This window comes from Trichechus manatus, unplaced genomic scaffold (assembly GCF_000243295.1).
Source record: "Trichechus manatus latirostris isolate Lorelei unplaced genomic scaffold, TriManLat1.0 scaffold00028, whole genome shotgun sequence".
Classification (NCBI taxonomy): domain Eukaryota; kingdom Metazoa; phylum Chordata; class Mammalia; order Sirenia; family Trichechidae; genus Trichechus; species Trichechus manatus.
In genome coordinates this window covers 8,915,240-8,935,544 of record NW_004443964.1, presented here as the reverse complement: position 1 = coordinate 8,935,544, position 20,305 = coordinate 8,915,240, and the positions used below count along the sequence as shown (strand labels likewise).

Below are 20,305 nucleotides of genomic sequence, written 5' to 3'. Positions count from 1 at the left end.
GGGCAGCCAGGCGGGCTGGGCAGCCAGGCGGGCTGGGCAGCCAGGCGGGCTGGGCAGCCAGGCGGGCTGGGCTCTGGCCCCAGAGCTGGCCCCAGCGTCTTCAGGCACGTCCCTTAATCGGCTTCGGTTTGCTATTCCACCAAGTGAGGTACCAAGAGGTGGCAGGGATGTCAGGGGATTTAAATAAACAGGGCACTCTGCACACAGTAGGCACTCTGTTTTGCTGAACGAACGGGTTCCTGAATAATACAACAGGGGGCGCTCAAGAGGCAGTCGCTGAGGGATGACTGAGGGGTGATGTGGCTGTTCCCCAGGGTTAGAAACTCTGGTCCTCGCTCCCCGCCATTCTGAGCAAACCTGACTTCTGCCTGTGCCTCAGTTTCCCTTCAGGAAAGGGGAGGTGCTGGCTTCTTGTGAGGTCTGTTTGCTGCTGACCTGAGCCCAGGGCTACAGCATCAAGTGGGATGCAGATGCTGTGCTCACGTCAGAAAGAGACGTCCTGGGCTGGCCATCCGCTAGCCGTACCCAGAGCTTAAAGGTCCTATCACTGGGGCTGTTACAGGGAGGATGGAATATGGGAGGATGTGGAGTTTAGTAGTGGGGTCCAGGTAAAGAGCCTGCCGGACTGAGGAACTGAAGAACAGCATGCTCGCACCTCTCCAGCGGGAGACCCCTCAAGGCCAGGTGGAGACCTCTGGGGCCAGAGCTCCTCCTGGGCCCGGTGTCTTGGCTCCTGTCTCCGTGGTGACCTGTGTCCTCTGCTCCCTGCCCCGCTCCCGGCCTGTACCTGACCGTCTCTCCTCTGGGCCCAGCTCCACCTCAGTGTTCTAACACACGGGTATGCAGGTGGCAGTGGGGACGACTGAGGAGTCATTGTTCCCTTGGCTGACCCAGAGCTGCAGACTCCGCCCATAGCGGAGAGGGAGAGTGAGGGGTGGCCCCGGTGTGTTCACCCAGCCACCAGCGCCCCACCTGGCAGGCCAGCCACACCCGGCTCCTCGCCGGGCTCCACATGCTCCAGACAGGCAGTGGATCGGGCAGTGAGGAGCCCAGTCCCCATCCCTCCTCTCTGTGTCCCCCACACCCACAAGATGGTTGTCAGTAACACAAAAGCAGTGATTTCTGGCACTTGACTCCACCCGGCTCAAATGGTGGGCATGTGCCTGGCGTCCATAGTCAGGGTCAGCACAGCCCAGGCTGGGAGTGGGGTCTGCAGGAAGGGCAAGGCAGAGGCTGGGAGGGAGGAGGCTGACAAAGCTCGGACCCACAGGGCTCGGGGTTAAGAGAAGGGTTCTTAATCTGGGGTCCCCAGATGGCGTGCGTCAGGGGTGCAGTGACCCCTGAACTTGTGCATCTACCTTCCTGGGGGAGGGGGCTCTGCTCCAAGGTTTTCATCAGCTTCTCAGAGGGGTTCCTGATCCCTCTAAGGTTAACAAGGACTAACCCTTGGGGGCCCCTAAGGGCTGGGTGTGGGTGCAGAGAAGGAGAGGGCGCCCGGGGTCCCTCCCTCCTCATGGCGCCCACAGAGACCTGTCCCTTCTGGAATGCTACATCTCATTCAGGTTCTCCTTCCTCTTCTCCCCACTTCTACTGACGGGACGGGAAGAATATACTGTAAAATTCCCTGCCTGGGCGTTTAGGTCTCCAGGTAGTGCAAACTGTTTTACTTTCAGCTACTAACCTACAGGTTGGCGGTTTAAACCCACCCAGTGGCACCACGGAAGAAAGGCCTGGTGATCTGCTCTGTAAAGATTACAGCCAAGAAAACCCTATGGAGCAGTTTTACTCTTAACACAGGGTGTTGCCATGAGCCGGCATTGACTCGATGACAATGGGTTTGGTTTTTCTTGCCTGGGAGTTAAGAGACCAAGGATGCTGTCCCAACATTGCCCTAAACGTGCTGTGTCACTTGGAAATGACCCTTGCCTTGTCTGGGCCTCGGCTTCCCCATTTATAAAATGGGGGACCCTCACTGCATCTGACCTACATGTAGTGACTGAGAAGGGGACCCCAGCTGGGAAGAAGTCCTTGCACACGGTGGAGGGTGTAAGGAGCTGAGCCGGGGAGAGGGTCGGGGGGAGGGTCCCACGTACCATCCACGGGCGTGCAGGGCTCATACACCAGCCTGTAGCCCTCCAGGATGCCGTTGGGGAACTGTGGGGCCTCCCAGGACACGTTCACCGAGGTCGTGGTCAGCTCGCTGAACTTGATGGAGCTGGGCGCGCTGGGGGCTGTGGAGACAGCAAAGGGTTTGACATTTCCTCCTTCAACGGACCTTCAGAGCCTTGGGTTCGGCTCTGAAGAACTGGCAGGCATGTTTGGGCCTGCCCCTGGGAAGGAGAGGTCCAGGGCTCAGTACAGAGTAGGCAGGTGGGTCCCTTGGGGTCATGTAGACACCGCCCCCCATCTCTATTATTGCACTGAGGCTTTGATGTCCTCAGCTCTCAGCTTCCCAACATCTCCAGAACAGGGAGGAAAGGGAACTTTGTTTTTCCCTAAAGCTGGAGAATTCAGGCTTCCTCCTGCTCAGTCGTGGCTAAGAGAGTTGGGCAAGTCTGTCTTCCACCCCCAGAGTTGCTGGGGGCAAGGAGATTTCCTGGCTTTGCAGATTTCACCTTTCAACTTCCATGGCAGAGAAGGCAGGTGGTAGCTGGTCTCAGGCATTAGGTGGTACTAAAAAAGATTCTGGAGTCCCTGGGTGGTGCAAACAGTTCATGCACTCAGCTGCTAACCAAAAGGCTGAAGGTTCGAGTCCACCCAGAGGTGTCTTGGAAGAAAGGTCTGGCTGGCTACTTGTGAAAAATCAGCCATTGAAAACCCTATGGAGCAGAGTTCTACTCTGACACATATGGGTCGCTGTGAGTTGGGGTCAACTCAGTGGAAACTAGTTAAGTTAGGTTAAAGGAGATTCCAGAACTGCAGTGGACATGGCCTCGTTCTCATCCTCAAGCACCAGGGCTTGTCACCGAGAGACCGTGCTCAGCAGCCAGAACCAGACACAGCAGAGGCTCCGGCAGAGATGTTTTCTTGTCCTGAGAACCCTGGATCGACCCCGAGAACATGAGGCGGGGGAGGCTTGGAGGGGGACGCCAGGGAGGAAGGGAGGAAGCATACAACTCCTCAACGTCTCCAGCCGGCTCCAGGAAGGATGACCAGACTATTATTATCCAGCGCCGCCTCCCCACCGAGCCGGAGGTAATCCAGGCCCGGTCTGGCTCCAGCTCCGGGAGGCAGCATCCTGAGCAGTCTTTGAAGGAGGGTGGCGAGCTCAGGGGGGTCTTTCCTGCCTCCCTTTGGCTGCAGGGACGTGGGACAGAACACTTTGTTCTGTTGCCACAGTGATGGAAGCTTCCAGTCTCCCAGGGGCTCACATCCGGCCGATCACACTGACCGAGAGTGGACGGGATTTGGACGCTTAGCCTGACCTCAGCCAGGGCCTTGGGGCTGGTGAAGGGGAAGAGCTTCCCCGGCCCCAGGGACTGTCCCCCAAAGAGGACCACTAGGAACTGACTCCACAGGGAAGCTCATTGGAGCCACAGGTAACCGACTGTATTGGAAACAGCAGGTTGGAAAGGATGCTCAGAGGAGGCCAGACAGAAGTCCGTGTATTCAAATCCAGGAGGGGGACCCTCAATGAAGAGCAAAGGAGGTGGGCTGGGGAAGTGACAACAGCTCAGGATGCAGCCAGAAACCCCCACGGACCGGCTGGGGGACCCTGGGCAAGATGCGTGACTTCCTGGGTGACCCTTCTCAGCTGTGAACTGGGGGAACCCCTGTCCTGCTCATCGCAGAGGTTCTATGAGGATCGAGTAAAACGCTGCTTGACAAAGAGCTGTGCGCACTCTGTGGGGTGTTTTCTGCACAGGTGGGTGGCGGGATTCTTATCATCACCCCCCTGCCTCCTACCCAGTCTCCCTACTTCCATACTCCCATCAGCCCAGCCTCTGCACAGCAGCCAGAGCAGAGCTTTAAAAACAAACCGGGTCCTGTCACTCACCAGCTTAAAACCCTCTAGCAGCTTCCCACTGTACTCAGAATGAACCCCAAACTCCTTACAAGCCCCCCTGACCCTCTCTGGCCTGCCCCCGGCCCATCCTTCCCAGCTTCTGAGCCACACTGGCTTTCTCTCTGTTCCTCCAATCCAGTCCAGACACCACGCTTTCGCACCTGCTGTGCCCTCTGCCTGGAACACTCCCTCTCTAGAACCAGCCGTGGCTGGCCTCTTCTCCTCCCTCAAACCTTAGCTCAAATGTTCTTTCTCTGTGAGCCTCGTACCCTGCCCCTCCTTACATCACCCACACTTAACTGCCATCGGAGATTAATCCATCTATTTATTTGTCAGCCTCCCTCACTAGGGTGGGGACCTTGTCGGTCTCGTTCACTGTTAACGTCCCCAGCACTCAGCGCAGCGTGGGCTCATAGAAGACGTTCAGTAAATATTTGTTGAGTGAACAAAGCCGGGGACACATAAGAAAGGCAGGTTGGAACAAGGCAGGGAGAAGTGGGACACTGGGTGTCGGCCGCCAACTGCATGGTGGAAGGTGAGCAAGCTGGGTGTTTTCTCCGAGGCTCTATAAGGCCAGCCTCTCCTTTCCGGAATGTCCAGGCCCTTCTTCCCGGCCACTCTCCCCCTCTGGAGGGCATCTCAGCGGGTGTGCGTACCAAACCCGGCTCCCTCTGCTGCAGAAAAAAGCTGCCTCCGCTCCCCGCAAGAGCCCAGACCCCATGAGGGGCCTCGTCCACTAGCCGCGCATGGCAGACCTGCCCTCCCCAGACGCGCACGTCCCCGCCTCCTGCCTAGCTCCCCCACCTGCTTGCTGGGTCTGGCCCTGGGTGGGGGTGCTCCGTGGCCCATCCCCTGCAGCATTGAAAGCCGCCACGCTGACCACGTAGGCCGTGTAGCCGGTCAGGTTCTTGAGCCTTGCGCTGGTCTCGGCCAGGAAAAGCGTCTTCACCCGCTCCGTGAGATTCCACCGCTGGGCTTCCCAGAAATATATCTGTGGGCACAAAGGATGGTGGGAGTGAGGGAGACCTCGGGTCAGACATCTCTCCTGCCCCTGCCTGACCCGGGGTCTCCAAGAGCCCTTCCTTGTGGGCAGTCACCGGGAAAGAGTATCCAAGTATCACAAGAGGAGTCTCTGGGTGGTGCAGACGGTTAACGCGTCCTGCTGCTAACTGAAAGGTTGGGGGTTGGAGTCCACCCAGAGGTGTCTCGGAAGAAAGGCCTGGTGATCTACTTCCAAAATATCAGCCTCTGAAAACCCTATGGAGCACAGTTCTACTCTGACACACGTGGGGCTGCCATGAGTTGGAATGGACTCCATAGCCATGGGTTTGTTTATTTAAGAGCAGTTTGAGAAACTTCCAGTACCATCTTTCACAGCTAAGACTGTACCGTCTGCTAGACTCTAAAACCCGCAAGGGCACAGACCCCATGTATCTCTGTGTACCACAGTGCCCGTGGGATTTACAGGGCACTGCCACAGTGGCAGTTATGGGGGAAAGGAATCAATTCTGTCCTGCAGGAGCCTGGCACAGGGAGGCAAGGGCAGTGTGGAGTGGAGCTACTCAGAGTGGACGCCAGGGCCAGCAGCTTCAGCACCCCCTGGGAGCTGTCTAGGAATGCAGAGTCTCAGGCCCACCCCAGACCGGCTGCATCAGCATCTGCAGGTGAACAAGACCCTCGCTGATTCACTTTACAGTACAGTTTGCAAAGCTCCACTGGAGAGAAAGGCTGGGCTGATGGCAGGCTGACCTGGGGTTGAATACCAGCCCCACCATTTACCAGCCGTGTGACTTGGCCGAATGACTCCCCTGAGCTGCAGTTCTGTCGCGTATGTAATGTGTTTAAGGACCACCACGTCCCAGAATGAACGTCAGCCGCGAAGCTCAGGACGACCTAGAGAACGTGGCCCTGGGTCTACCCCAGAACCTGGCCAGCTTCAGAAGCCACCACAGGGCCGAGCTCTTCACGCCACCTGCTCTTCAATTATTTCGCATTCAGCTGGGGGAAGCAACGAGATTCCTAACTAGTCTCGGAATTTGGAACGAGGCAATCCAGGAAGTTGCAAGAATGGGCGGGCCCCAACCCACGGGTTTGTAGATCATTTGGCGCCATCTGCTGGCTGGACAGGGTTCTGCAGACTACTGGCGTCTTAATTTCTCAGTTTCCCCAGAGGATGCTATCATAAACGGAGAAAATTAATAGGAGTGTCCCCACGTGGCATGTTTGAACAGCAGTGAGGATATCTTGCTACCATCAAATCCTTGCTTTTCTCCACCTCTTTTTGTCCAGACTCTTCTTGTATGGGTAGATGAGTGAGAACTGAGTAGTCCTTGATTGGGTCACTCACTCATCCACTCATTCATCCGTTCTCAGCAGCGGGGATGCGACAGTAAACAAACAAAACCAAAACCAACAACCAGCTACTGTCGAGTCAACTCCAACTCAAGACGACCCCATGTGCCTCAGAGTAGAATTGTGCTCCAGAGGGTTTTCAATGGCTGATTTTTTAAAAAAATTGCACTTTAGATGAAGGTTTACAGAACAAACTAGCTTCTCATTAAACGGTTAGTACCCATATTGTTTTATGACATTGGTTAACAACCCCATGACATGTCAACACTCTCCCTTCTCAACCTTGGGTTCCCTATTACCAGCTATCCTGTCCCGTCCTGCCTTCTAGTCCTTGTCAGTGGCTGATTTTTTGATCGTAGATCACCAGGCCTTTCTTCCAAGGCACTTCTGGGTGGGGTCAAACTGTCAACCTTTAGGTTAGCAGTTGAGCACTTAACTGTTTGCGCCACCCAGGTGGCAAAGTTCCCGCCAAATTTGGTGCTCAGGGGAAAGGTTAAGGTGAACGCTAAAAATGTGGGTGTCCGTAACACAAAGACGGTGTTTGGTGGGTGCTCCAGGAAAGTCAGCATAGAGAGAGAAGAGTAGACGGTCACAGACTGATTCCTGGGGCTTCCAGTGCTCAGAGGTTGGGAGAGTGAGGAGTAGCAGCCAGCGAGGGAAGTTGCAAGAAGCAAGCATTCTGAGGAAGAGGGAGAGAGCTACCGTATCAATCACTGCTGCTAAGTCAGGCAGGATAAGACCTGCAACTGGACCACGTATTAAAGCCAAAACCAGTCGTTGTTGAGTCAGCCTCGACTCATGGCGACTCCATGGGTGTCAGAGTAGAACTGTGCACTAGAGGGTTTTCAATGGCTGATTTTTCAGACCTAGGTCGCCAGGCCTTTCTTCTGAGGCACCTCTGGGTGGACTTGAACCTCCAACCTTTCGGTTAGCAGCTGAGGGTGTTAACCATTTGCACTACTCAGGGACTCTGATCACTTATTTAGCGACATGGAAATTATCAGTGATCTCGACAGGAATAGGTTCGGTGGGGATGAGAACCTACCGGAAGTGGGTTCAAGAGAGAACGGAAGAGACAGATTGGAAGCAGTGAGTGACAGGAGGTAGGTGGAAGGTACTTCTGAGGTTCTTTGGAGGAATCCTGCTGTAAAGCGGACCAGTCAGAGAAATGGGTGATAGCTGTCAGAAACCATGGGGTCAACAAAAGGCATTTTAAAGATGGAACCAATTTCACAATGCTTTTATGCCCATAGGAATCCTTGAGTGGTGCAAATGGTTAACATACTCGGCTGTGAACCAAAAGGTGGGAGGTTCAAGGCCACCCAGAGGTGCCTCAGAAGAAAGGCCTGGTGATCTACTTCTGAAAAATCAGCCATTGAAAACTCTGTGGAGGACATCAGGTCAACTGGCATAACAAAGTTTATTAAGAAAATGTTTTGCATCCTACTTTGGTGAGTAGCGTCTGGGGTCTTGAAAGCTAGCGAGCGGCCATCTAAGATGCATCAATTGGTCCCAACCTACGTGGAGTTAAGGAGAATGAAGAACACCAAAGTCACTAGAAAGTATCAGCCCAAGAGACAGATAGGGCCACAGAAACCAGAGACTGCATCAGCCTGAGACCAGAAGAACTAGATGGTGCTCAGCTACCACAACTGACTGTCCTGACAGGGAACACAAGAGAGTCCCCAATGGAGCAGGAGAAAAGTGGGGCGCAGAACTCAAATTCTAGTAAAAAGACCAGACTTAATGGTTTGACCGAGACTGGAGGAACCCCAGAAAGCATGGCCCCAGGACTCTCTGTCAACCCAGAACTAAAACCATTCCCAAGGCCAACTCTTCAGACAATGATTAGAATGGACTATGGGACATAAAATGATACTCATGAAGAGTGTGCTTCTTAGTTCAAGTAGATACATGAGACTAAATGGGCAGCTCCTGTTGGAGGTGAGATGAGAAAGCAGAGAGGGTCAGGAGCTGGTTGAATGGACATGGGGAATCAGGGGTGGAAAGGAGGAGTGTGCTGTCACAGTATGGGGGGAGCAATTAGGGTCACATAACAATGTATGCATAAATTTTTGTACGACAGACTGACTTGAATTGTAAACTTTCACTTAAAGTACAACAATAAAAAAAAAAGCCCTATGGAGCACGGTTCTGACACACACGGGGTTGCCATTAGTCAGAGGCAACTTGATGGCAACTGGTTTGGTTTTCTGGTTTGGTCCCAAGCAATCAGTCATGCCTGGCACATCGTTGGTGCTCAGTACAGTCCTGTTGGATGGAGAAACGCACGACACAGGCAGGAACAGGCACAGAAGTGCATCCTTACAACCACAGCCTTACATCTACTCCCCACTCCCTACCTGTTTCTCGCTCCATCACGTACTGGCAGAACTCCAGCCCTGGTTAGTTCAGCTCCATGCCTGCACTTCACCCAGTTGTCACTGGACTGGAGAGTCACACTTTAAATCCACACGTACAGCCTCCACTTCCTTAGTCCACGCCCCCCCACCACGCCCCTGCAAGAAGCCTTCATAGCTTCCTCCCCTCCTCGCTGCCTCCCCCATCCTCACTCCCAGCTGAGGACTGTTCACTGAGAAACTGAAACCATCAGAGGAGACCTCCACAAGCCCCCGTGACCACCCTTTCCCCTCCTGCCCCTGTGCCACAGGGACCTTCTACCCCCCCCCCACCATGCTGAATTACCCGCTGCCTTCTAGGGCCAACCCCGTAATTGTGTACGAAATCCCAGCCGCTCCACTACTCAAGGACGCCTTTCTCCAATGGATCACTTCTATCAGCACAGAAACAAGTTATTTCTCCCAACTTACGACCCCTCTGTTGTCTGCATGTTTTTTTCTAGCTCCCACCCTATTTCTCTGCCTCCTTTTAAAGCCAAACCTCTCAAAAGCGATGCCAGCCCTCCCTGCCTCTTCCCATTATCCCTTGAACCCACTCTAAGCGGGCCCTGGTCCCACCTCATTTGTCAAGGTCACTGTTGATTCAGTAATCCAAGGGCCAACAAAACTATTCTGTCAAGGGCCAGATAATAAACACTTTAGGCTTCGCAGGCCATATGATCTCTACTGCAATCACTCAGCTCTGACACTGGACTGCAAAGGTAGCCATGGACAAGTCACAAACAAATGAGTGTGGCTGTGTTCCAATAAAACTTTATTTACAAAAACAGGTGGCAGGCTGGGTTTGGCCCATGGGCTGGAGTTTGGCAACCTCTGAATAAGTGCTTCCCAGATTTCATCTTGCTTGAGCTGTCAATGGTATTTGGCGCATTGGATTACTCCCTCCTTCTGGAAGCGCTTTCTTCATGTGGCTTTTGAGACACCATTCACTTTTTTGGTTTCAGGGGTCTGTTTTCTGATTCCTTTGGTTCTCTATGTATATTCTTCTCCTCCCTGGCTTCATGCTGAGGATTCCATAATTCACATCTTCACCTTAGACCTTCTCTTGTGAGCTCTAGACACGTATACCCAGCTCTATTCTTGTGTCTTGGCTTGGATGTCAACAGACACCCAGAATCTAACACCTCTAGAACCAGACTCCTGATCTCAAGCCTGCTCCTTCTACAGTCTTTGCCTGTTCTGTTACCGGCAGCTCCATCACCCAATTGCTCATAAACACTGGAGTCGTCCTTGTCACCTCTCCTCCTCTCACCCCACGTTCAATTCATCAGCAAAGTCTGTCTTTAAAATGGAATCAGACTTTGAGCACTTCTCACTCTTCCACTGCTACTGCCCTGGTCCATGCCAGCATCGTCCTCACCTGGATCCTTCAGCCACCTCTATTCTACTGGCTTCTATGCTCAGCACAGCAGCCGGCGCGACCCTTTAAAAACCTTACACCACGCCACTTTTCTCTGCCCAAAACTCTCCATGGCCTGTGATTTCATCCTGAGCAAAAGCCACAGCCCTCGAGGGCTTTACACCTCCTAACTCATCTCCCTCTCTCTCCCTCACCTCTTAACTCATCTCCCTCCCACTCCCCCTCACCTCCTAACTCATCTCCACCAGCTCCCCTCCCGCCCCCCAGACTTCCAGCACTCCAGGGCTCTTTGCTCTTCTTTTCCTGCTTTCTGGAATCCTGTTCTCCCAGATCCCTATGACTCATGTCTCCTGTCTTTTAGGGTTTTGCTCAGATATCACCTTCTCGTTAAGTCCTTCCCTGACAACCCATTTAAAGTTTGAAACCTCCCCCTGGCCGCTCTCTATCCCCCAGCCGGCTTCATTATTTATTTTATACATAGTTGGTTTTCCCCCTCAAAACATAAGCCCAAGGAGTCTCTTAGCTCCCTGCTTTCTTCCCAGTGCCCAGGACAGTGGGCAGGAAGTAACTGCTCAATTCACAGGAGTTACTGACTGACTCACGGCCTGGAGGTCTAGCAGTGTGCAGGAGGGTCTCTGCTTGCGTACAGGGACAGCTGGATCTGACCCACATGTGGGGTCGTGTTTCGCGGGGCTCGTCAGTCCGCGATGTAATCCGTTTGGAGGCCAGCGAGGCCCCGGGTACCCCGTTCATGAGCATCTTTGCTGCTCAGGTAGACAGTGCTTTCTGAGCACAGACATCCGTTGTGTTATACTTGGTGTCTGGGCACCCACACACATCTCCTGGGTCTGTACACTAACTGGGAACTTCCAAACCTTGACAGTCTGGCAGCTGCCCAGTTGTTGCTGGCTCCCCCCTGGCTCCTTCTTCCCATGGGAGGCATATGCTAGGGGTGTGATATTAAGTTTTCCCAGCTGGCTTGAGAACTCAAGTGGTGTTATCCATCCTTAGTGCTTCCCTGGTGCCATGCCTCTCCTCCTCCCTCTCTGCTCCTTCCCCCCAGAAGGAAAGAGGTTCCTGCACTGCATTCTGTGTTAAATCAGGGCTGTCTGTATTAACCAGCCCTGCGAAGGTTCCTCATGTTGGCTGAGCCTCGGTTTCCCCTCCTGTTGAAGAGGAGCTGGGCCAGGGCCACCATCAGGTCCCTTCTAGTTCTCTCTCTCCCCACCCTTGGCCATTGCACTGGGGCTACACTCTAAACAACACATAGCACCCAAGAATCTGAGTCACTCTGGACACAAGAGTAGGAGGCTGGCCTCCAACACAGCCAAGGCCGTGTCCCAATTGTTGGCACCAAGGGGACACATTACTTGTTTTCCTTCCACCTTCTCTGATGATTGTGTATTTAGCACCCCCTCCACCCTTACAGGGTGAGATCCCACAGACCTAGAGTCTGATCCTCCGCTATCTCCTGCTTTTGTGACCTCGGCCAGGCCACCAAACCTGGGTCTCAGTGTCCTCATCTGTACAACGGGCACAAAACCGCACAACGTACCAGCTTTACAGGGATTTTAAGGGGATTAAAGGGCTCCAAAGGGCTCTTCAAGTCCTAAGGGCCACCTGAAACCCATCATACCTCATGTCATCATCCAAAATCTATAAAGAGTTTTTAAAGAGCGTTCCAGATACTCGCCAGTGATCCTTTGCTAATTGGTCATTCAATTAGCATCAATATTGTAATTAAACCCTGCTGCCATTCAGTCTATTCCAACTCATGGAGAGCCTATCTGTTACCAAGTGAAACTGCTCCATAGGGTTTTCTTGACTATAATCTTTACAACACCTGGCGATCTGCTCCTGTAAAGATTATGGCCTAGGAAACCCTATGGGGCAGCTCTACTCTGTCCTATAGGGTTGCTATAAGTTGGAATCAACTTGACAGCACACAATAACAACGACAGCAACAACATTTACAGAAGCAGATTGCCAGGCTTCTCTTTCTCAGAACCACAGGTGGGTTTGAACCACCAACCATTAGGCTAGCAGTTGAGCACAAACTGTTTGTGCCACCTAATCAAAAGCCAAATCCATGCCATCGAGTCAATTCCAACTCATAGCAACCCTATAGGACTGAGGAGAACAGCCCCATAGGGTTTCCAAGGCTGCAAATCTTTTATGGAAGCAGATGGCCACATCTTTCTCTTGCAGAGAGGATGGTGAGTTTGAATTGCCAACCTCACGGTTAGCAGCTGAGTGCTTTAAACACTGCACCACCAGGGCTCCTTTTGTGCCCCCTAAGGATCTTAACATTGTAATTTAAAAAAACCTGTTGCTGTCCAGTCCATTCTGACTCACAGCGACCCCATAGAACAGAGCAGAACTGCCCCATAGCGTTTCCATGGAGTGGATGGTGGATTCGAAATGCCCACCTTAGGGTCAGCCAAATAATCACTTTGCGGAGTCTCATATTAGGGCTGGGAGTTGGTGGGGGTCAGTGGGTTGCCGCTCAGCCATGCTACAAAGCCCAGCAAGGCCTGAGTGTGTTGCATCTGAGCTCAGCCTGCCCTCAGGCCGCTGGAGAGGACGGCTGCGGTTTTGCTGGTACCGCTGGTACTGTGTTTCTGTGGGTTGCAGGCAGAGAGCCAAGGGCAGCAGATGGAGGCCAGAGTGCCGAGGTGTGAGTGCAGGGCTGGGAGGAGGAAGGACCTGGGCCCCACTCCTTCCTACCACAGTGGACCACTCCCCGCACCTCCCCCTGGCCCCCCTTTCCCTGCCAGAGCACCCCCTACCTTGTAGCCCTGGATGTCTCCGTTCTGGCTCTCCAGCGGGGGCGGCTCCCATGTCACATCCAGCTGCGTGGCTGTGGCGCCATGGACGGCCACATTTTGGGGCGCTGCAGTCGGCACTGAGGGGTGGAGAGTGTGAGTGTGTGCAGGGGAGCTGGCTTAGGGAGGGTTGGGGCCCCCAGGACCTATGTGTCCTGTGGCTGGACTTAGTGGGGGTGGAAAAGGTGTGGGGACTGGACAAGGCGGCTGCGCTCACCTGCCTCCCCGACAAAGACCTCCTGGGGTGGGCTGGAGGGCCCCTCGCCCACTGCGTTGTACACACTCATCCGGATCTCATAGCGCCTGTGCTTGTTCAGGTCTGGGGGCGAGAGGGGATGGGAGGGAAGCACACAGAGGTCACCATCCCGTGGGGACAAGGCTGATCATTGAGGGTGGGGCTCCCCATGCTGCGGAGAGAGGGATGAAGCACCCCTGCGACTCTAGACCCTTGTATGAAGGTTCAGGAAGAAATAGGTATGAGGCGGGGCCCCCTAGAGGCTGCTGGTCCTCTGCCCTCCCTGCCAATCAGGACACAGGGTGACTCTGGTTAGCTGCCTGGCCTAGGGTGACCACAGAACTTACTGTCCAGGCTGGGACATGTTTAAGACCCAAAGGGGGCGCTATTATTATTCATGCTGGGACCACAGGTGGTACCCAAAACTGTCCTGGGCACAAGGGGACATCGGGCTACTCCTGCTCTGCCTGTCCTCCTACCTCAGAAGGCTGATGCTTAAAATTCCCACTCCAGCCCTCCCAACCCCTATCAGCCAGCTCTGTGCACGCACTGGACTCTCAGCCCTGGGGTGGGGGGTAGTGGGTGTGCATTTGGGGCTAAAGAAACCCCATGTTGTTGCCAAGTTTGGGGTGCTGGGGTGAAGATGCCTGGGCAGGAGCTGGGAGAGGGAAGCAGTTCCAAGAAAATGGGCTCCGATACCCCAGGTAGACATGGTGGTCCCTGCTGGGGTGGCTGAGTGACTCTCCCACATTCTCCACTCTTCTCTCTCGGGAGTCCCCCCACCTCCTGGAGACCCCCGAGTAGAAGTTCCAACCCTCCAATAGGAACGGAAGAGACACCCTAACTTAAGCACCTATGTAGCCCACGTGGCTGAGGAAAGGGGAAGGGCAATTTGGTCTCGAGTGCTTTTCTCTACTAAGCATGGGGCCCTCTTGCCCAAGGCTCTGGGCCTTTGGAAGGACCATGGCTGGGACTTTTGAGAGAGGGCCAGGGCTTGGGGGATGTGAGTAACAGGGACAGTTCCTGGTCCCTGGATGGAAGGCTGGCAAACAAAATGTTATCCTGGCATGGGGCCCCTGGGCTGGAAAACAAGGCTGTGCCCCAAAGCGCCTCCTGACCCAGGAAGAGGGGCAGCTTGAAGTCCAGTCACCCAACCAGGAGGGTCCAGCAGCTCCGACTATGGCCCGTCCTCATCATGCCTCTCCTGACCCACTGCAGCACAAGCCTCGTCAGTTGCCATTTCGTCTGCCCCTGAAATGTGACAACCCCATGCACAACAGAACAGAACGCTGCCACGCTAGCTCCGCTGAAACCTGTTCAGCATCATAGCAACACACCAGCCCCCAGTGACAGGCAGGTGGTAACTGCGCATGAGGTGCATTGGCCGGGAGTCGAACCAGAGTCTCCAGCATGGAAGGTGAGAATTCTGCCACAGAACCGTCACTAGCCCTGGCATTTAGATATTTTCTTTTCCATCCACATCTGACAGACAGTGAACTTGGAGGAGACTTCCCGGAAACCCCCTACCTTTGTGTGATCTTTGGGAAAGTCATGCATATAAAGGGCCATCCCATTCTTCAAGCACGCTGGGGGTGGGGCACACCACTCAGAAGCCCGACTCCCCATCCCACCCCAATGGAGCAGCAAACGTCGGGAGGCGGGCCGTAGTGGGAGCCCCGGGCACAGTGACTTACTGTCCAGCTCGTACTGCGTGAGGCTGGGCCGGCTCAGGTTCCGCGTGGAGTACATGGCTATGGGGTGGGGGAGGCGGTGGGGGGCCAGAGGAGACAGCAGACAGAGGAGGTTAGTGTACACACATGGCACACTCCACAGAGAGACGCCAACGAGGGGCAGGATGGGAGAGACGGGAGAGAGGGGGTGCTCTGGCAGGCCTAGCCACTTGTGGGCAGACTGAAAGGGGGGGCAGATTCCAGAATCCTGACCTCCAGTTAGGAGCCAGGATGGGAACGGGAAGGAAGCAGCACCGAGGACAGTGCTGCCCCCACCCTGGTCCACGCTGGCCTAAGATTAAGGGCAACTCGAGCTCCCTGGAGGCCAGCATCCCTGGGGGCGGCTCTGGGGTACCCTCTAGCTCCAGCTCGCTCCCTTGTTTAGGGCGGAGCTCCTGGAGAACCACCATAAAATACTAGTGTCGTTAATTTTTTTTTATGAACCAGAAACAATTTTACTACCAGGAAATATGACTGTATTATACACAGGCAATATAAAATCACAACTATAAGTACATGTCTGGAAGAAAAAAATAATGCAAGCTGTTGAATCAGCGACTACTGAGTTTTTCTATTAATATTCCTTTGCTACATGCTCAATCATTTTGTTCTTTGCTAACACACTCTACAAGACACAAAAGGTTTAAAAGAATTATGGGCGGAAAAATCAAAGTTGAGAGGATCTTAAAAAGCTCCTCCTCCCCTGCTTTTTTGATGAGTGGTCCCACCACCCACCTGGGTACCCAAGTCTTGGACTCCTCCCTCTCCTGCCTCCTTCCCCCATAACCAATCATGGAGCTTGATGGAGTCTCCACCCATAACACATCACCTTCCGGTACTGGCCCCTCAATTCCAAAGCAAGCCTTCCACCTTGGTTCCAACCCCGCATCTCTGCTTACACTCTTGTCACAGCCTCCAACTGGCCTCCCTGTCTCAGGTCCGCCACTCGTGGCCAAGCCATCCCCCTCACTGCCTGCCACCAAAGTGACCCTCCTAAAACAAAAGCCCAACCACGTCATTCCCTTGCTTAAGACGTTCCGGGCATACTCTCTCCCTGGGATTCCTACCTGGACTGCTGCTCTTTCCTTCCGCCACAGAGGCAGCTGGATTCCCAGGGCCAGAGCCGGGCAGTGACCTTCCCAAGGAACAAGAAGGGGCCAGAACCACTGCTCTTGGGACATGACTAGGTAGGGTTTTTGGCCCCTCAAAAGCACTTCTCCTTCCTACCACAGGCCCTTTGCATATGCTGGGTTCATCCCTTCCTTTCTGCCTGGGTAATTGGAATCATCCTTCAGGGTCACGAAAACCAAACTCGTTGCTGTTGAACTGATTCTGACTCATGGTGACCTCATATGTTACAGAGTAGAACTGCTCCATAGGGTTTTATAGGCTGTACTCTTTATGGAAGCAGATTGCCAGGCCTTTCTTCTGCGGTGCCGCTGGTTGGGTTTGAATCACCAACCTTTAGGTTGGTAGTTGAGAGCAAACTGCACCACCCAGGGACCTCCTTCGGGATTAGGACATTCTTTTATGTTATTTAAAGGGAAGCTTTTTCAGACCCTGGTTCTTAGGATCCCATGGACCTTGACACTCTTCGTCCATGTTGTCACAACTGTCCTTATACATCGATTTTGGCGTTCATTTCTTTAACATCTAGCTCTTTCTCAGCTTGTAAGCTTCCAGAGGGGAGGGACACTGTCTGTCTAGGTCACTGATGTGTCCCCAGTGTCTGGGGCATCCAGAAGGTACTCAGTAAATACTCGAAAGTGTATGAACGAGGCAGGGGGAGAGAAGCACACATGGGGGAAGGGAAAAGGGTTTCAGGTTAGAGCGTTCCAAGAGCTGAAAGTCCTGCTCCAGGAAGGAGACGGCGAGAATGAAGGGTCCGAGAGCTTCAGGACAGGGAGGGGGCGTGGCCACCCGCCCCGCTCCTGTCACTCACAGGTGAGCTCCGCCCACTTGGCGCCCGGGTTTTGGACGCTGCGCAGCGTGAAGCCCCTCAGCCCGTCGGAGAGCAGCTCGCGGTAGCGGATCCGGAAGCCCAGGAGGATGCCGTTGATCTTGTCCTCGGCGGGCGGCTGCAGGGAAGGCGTGGGGAGAGGCCCTGGATAACCGCTCATCCTTCTCTCCCGTCCACCCTCCCTCCCTTTCACGACTCCTGGGCCACAGAGCCGGGACAAGATCAAGTGGGTGCGTCTCAAGCAGGAAAAGACATAAAAATAACACTGGGCATTCTTTAAGCATATTCCCAACAGGTTATTTCATCACTGCACCATTCCCTGTGAGGCAGGGCAGGGCAGGAGCCACCGTGCGATCCCATTTAACAGAGCAGGAAACTGAGGCTCAGAGATGTCCGGGAATTTGTCCAAGATCACACAGTATGGTTGGTGCCCGGAGCGTGACTCTGGACACAAAGCTCTTTGCAGAGCTGTTCCTGGTCTAGATGGTCACCAGCCCCCCAGGCCTGCTGACCCCTCTGTCTCCCACCTGGCTGACACTTCCTGGAGTGCCTGTGAGCTGAGCCCTCTGCCTGTTCTACACACCCACACCCACACCCACACCCACACCCACACCCACACCCACACCCCCATCATCTCCTCTCTCTAGCTCCCGTCCACAGTGGAGTTGGAGAACAGACTTCGGGAGCAGGTGAAAACAACTTTTGATGACACCTTTTTTAAAAAGCCTGCTGAAACGGTACAGCTTTTTATGAGCTCTTTAATGCTTCCCCAGCTGCTGCTGGCTCCTCTCTGTCCTCTTTGCCACTTCAGCCCCAATCTGCTGCAGCCATTTGCATGTAAGGGAGTGCCCTCCTCAGGGAAGGTTGCACGCTTCTGGCTGGGTAGGGGTTTTGGCGGTGGGGGGGGGGGTCCCTTCTGTTTTCAAGTGATTTCCCCTGGGCGGTGCAGATGGGCAAAGGTTAGTGCCTGTCCCTTTGAATCTAAGGTGGGGTTCTGCCCTCCAAGGCTTCTGTGGGTGACTTGCTGAGCCCAAAGGCTGGACTGGGCGGGTCCTAGGCAGGAAGGCTCAGCCTGGCCTCTGCCAGTCTCTGACCTGTCCTCTGTCCTTCTCTGACCTGTCCCCCTGCCCTGGATTTGTTCCATAAGTGTTCTCATCCAGTGGCTGAGTGGGTGGGGAGGAGGGGAGGAGGGGAGGAGGGAGGGAGTTTTTCCTGCTCCCTGGACAGTGGGCTCTTGTTCACGGGGACAGGCACACGACAGACACACATACCTGGGCTGGTCTCTCTACTAGGAATCCCTTCAGTGACCAGTGGGGCTGGGTTTCATGGGGACTTCGGGGCCCTGCCGGTGCAGTGGCTAAGAACTATGGCTGCTAACCAAAAGGTTGGCAGTTCAAATCTACCAGCCGCTCCTTGAAAACCCTATGGTGCAGTTCTACTCTGTTCTATAGGGTCACTATGAGTCGGAATCAACTCTATAGCAATGGATTCAGGGCCCTGAATTTTTCTGTACAAGTATTCAGTGACCCTAAGGTTAATAATCTGGCCCTGCTGCTTACCAGCTGTGTGACCAGGGGCCATTCATGTCACCCCCCTGAACGTCTGTCCTCTCCTGCAGAAGGGAGTGGTAACAGTACCTGCCTGATCTAATAGTCCGGAGAGTAGGACAGGGTGTGTGTGCATGCGTGCTTGTACACACGTGTGTGAGTGTACGTGTATGTGTGTGTGCATAGATGTACGTGCATGCATGCATACGTGTGTGCATATGCATGTGTGTGTAGCCTGTACTGTGAAGTCCACGTGCCAGGGTTTCTCCTTCCCTCCTGTCTGTCCTGGAGGTGAAGACCCCAGGTGCCCAGACAGCCCTGACTGGCTGTGGCTTTCTGGTCCAGCACAGAGCTTATCTGGTCCTCCAGGGAGACAGACAGCGTGACTGTCTGCCCGGTGTACCTGCCAGCGGATCAGCACGGAGGTGGTGGTGTGGGGCGTCACCGAGAGGATGGTGGGTGCTTCGTCGGGGGCTGGGGAGAGAGGCAGACAGGTGAACTCAGGACCCGCAGGGGGATCCATGGGGACCAGATCATGCAGACATTGGAGGGCCAGGGCAGCTCCGAGTAAGCCACCCTCCCTTCCCCAGGAGCCCACATTCTGCAGAAGGGCCCCTGTGGAGGGAGAGAGGTCTGGGAACCCAGATGCCAGAGCCCCCTCCACTCTGCCCCCAGAGCCCAGGCCTCTCCTGCTGCTGCGGAGGCTTCCCTCTGATCCCACTCACCATGTCTACTGTGTCCCCCCTTCCCCTGGCCACTCACAGGCTTTCAGAGCTTGTGGGACATCAGAGAAGGAACGGCCTTGAATGGCAACCCTGAGTCCATGGCCCAAGCCTTCCTGGGGCTCTGCTCATGGGGCCCAGATGAGGGTCCCAGCAGGTGTGGTGCCCCTCCCATCTTTGGAGGCCCCTCCCCCAAAGAGAGCAGCAGTGCCGAGGAAGCACCCGTGCAGCCAAGATGAAGAGACCCCGGTGGGGGGTGGGCACTGACCGGCCTGCAGGGTGGTCAGTGATTCCGACTCCTCACTGAACTCACTGTCCCCAATGTCATTGGTTGCCTTCACCCGGAACTTGTAGGATGTGAAGGGCTTGAGTCTATGGGAGAACAAAGGTCCAGTAACGGCGTTGCCCCCAACCCCAATCTCTTTGATCTATCCCTGGTAGGGGTCAGGGGTAGGGGGTCCATCCCACCACACAGACGGGAGCATGGCGACTCAGAAGGGAGCTCTGCTACCTAGGGTACAAACTGGGACCAGACTCCAGAGGTCCTGATGCCCCGGCTGCCCCCTCCAACCAGCCGGCTTGGGGTGTGGCTCCCCTTCAGCAATGGTAAGGGGTCCCCAAAAGGAAATGGTCATGTCTTTCCAACCTCAGAGGACCATGTGGCTGTAAGAATACCAGAACTGCCCAGTCTGTGCAGACTCCTCCCTCCCACACCACCATCTGCTCTAGACTGTCTAGAGTTTAGGGAAGTTAACCAGCACCTTGTCTCTATTTGCCTCATTTCCTCCCCAGGAAATGTCTTCCCTTTTGATTTATCGGGGGGAAGAGGACGAGGGAAGAATTGATCAACACTCCTGGTCACGTCAGCTGGCATGTAAAAAATACAGCCCGCTAGGACTGAAGCTCGAGCCGGAACTGCGGTGTGAAGCTCCTCTCCCCCGCTAAAGATGGAGAGAAAAACGATGCCTGGCTGGCAGGACTCCCTAATGAAGGGTGGCCAGCACTTCACTAAAGCAGGACTGCGGACTCCAGAAACAGATAATTAAGAGGCTCCGGAGAGAGGGGCAGAGGGAGGAGAGGGGAGGAGGGAGAGAGGGAGGGAAAGAGAGTAGGATAGAGTTGTAGGGGGTGAGAACGGACTGAGAAGG

At 54.4% G+C, this 20,305-nt stretch overlaps 1 protein-coding gene across 1 annotated transcript in view; it reads right to left on the bottom strand.

Annotated features, from left to right (window-relative positions):
• Positions 1-20,305, bottom strand: part of LOC101358658 (protein sidekick-2) — a 173,934-nt gene that overhangs the window by 29,142 nt on the left and 124,487 nt on the right. The window contains exons 32-39 of the mRNA XM_023729433.1: positions 19,426-19,529; positions 18,839-18,909; positions 16,871-17,006; positions 14,893-14,949; positions 13,181-13,282; positions 12,928-13,043; positions 4,811-4,997; positions 2,094-2,231 (exon numbers count right to left, since the gene is read on the bottom strand). Of these exons, the coding sequence (XP_023585201.1) occupies positions 2,094-2,231; positions 4,811-4,997; positions 12,928-13,043; positions 13,181-13,282; positions 14,893-14,949; positions 16,871-17,006; positions 18,839-18,909; positions 19,426-19,529 (911 nt within the window). The remainder of the gene's footprint in view (positions 1-2,093; positions 2,232-4,810; positions 4,998-12,927; positions 13,044-13,180; positions 13,283-14,892; positions 14,950-16,870; positions 17,007-18,838; positions 18,910-19,425; positions 19,530-20,305) is intronic.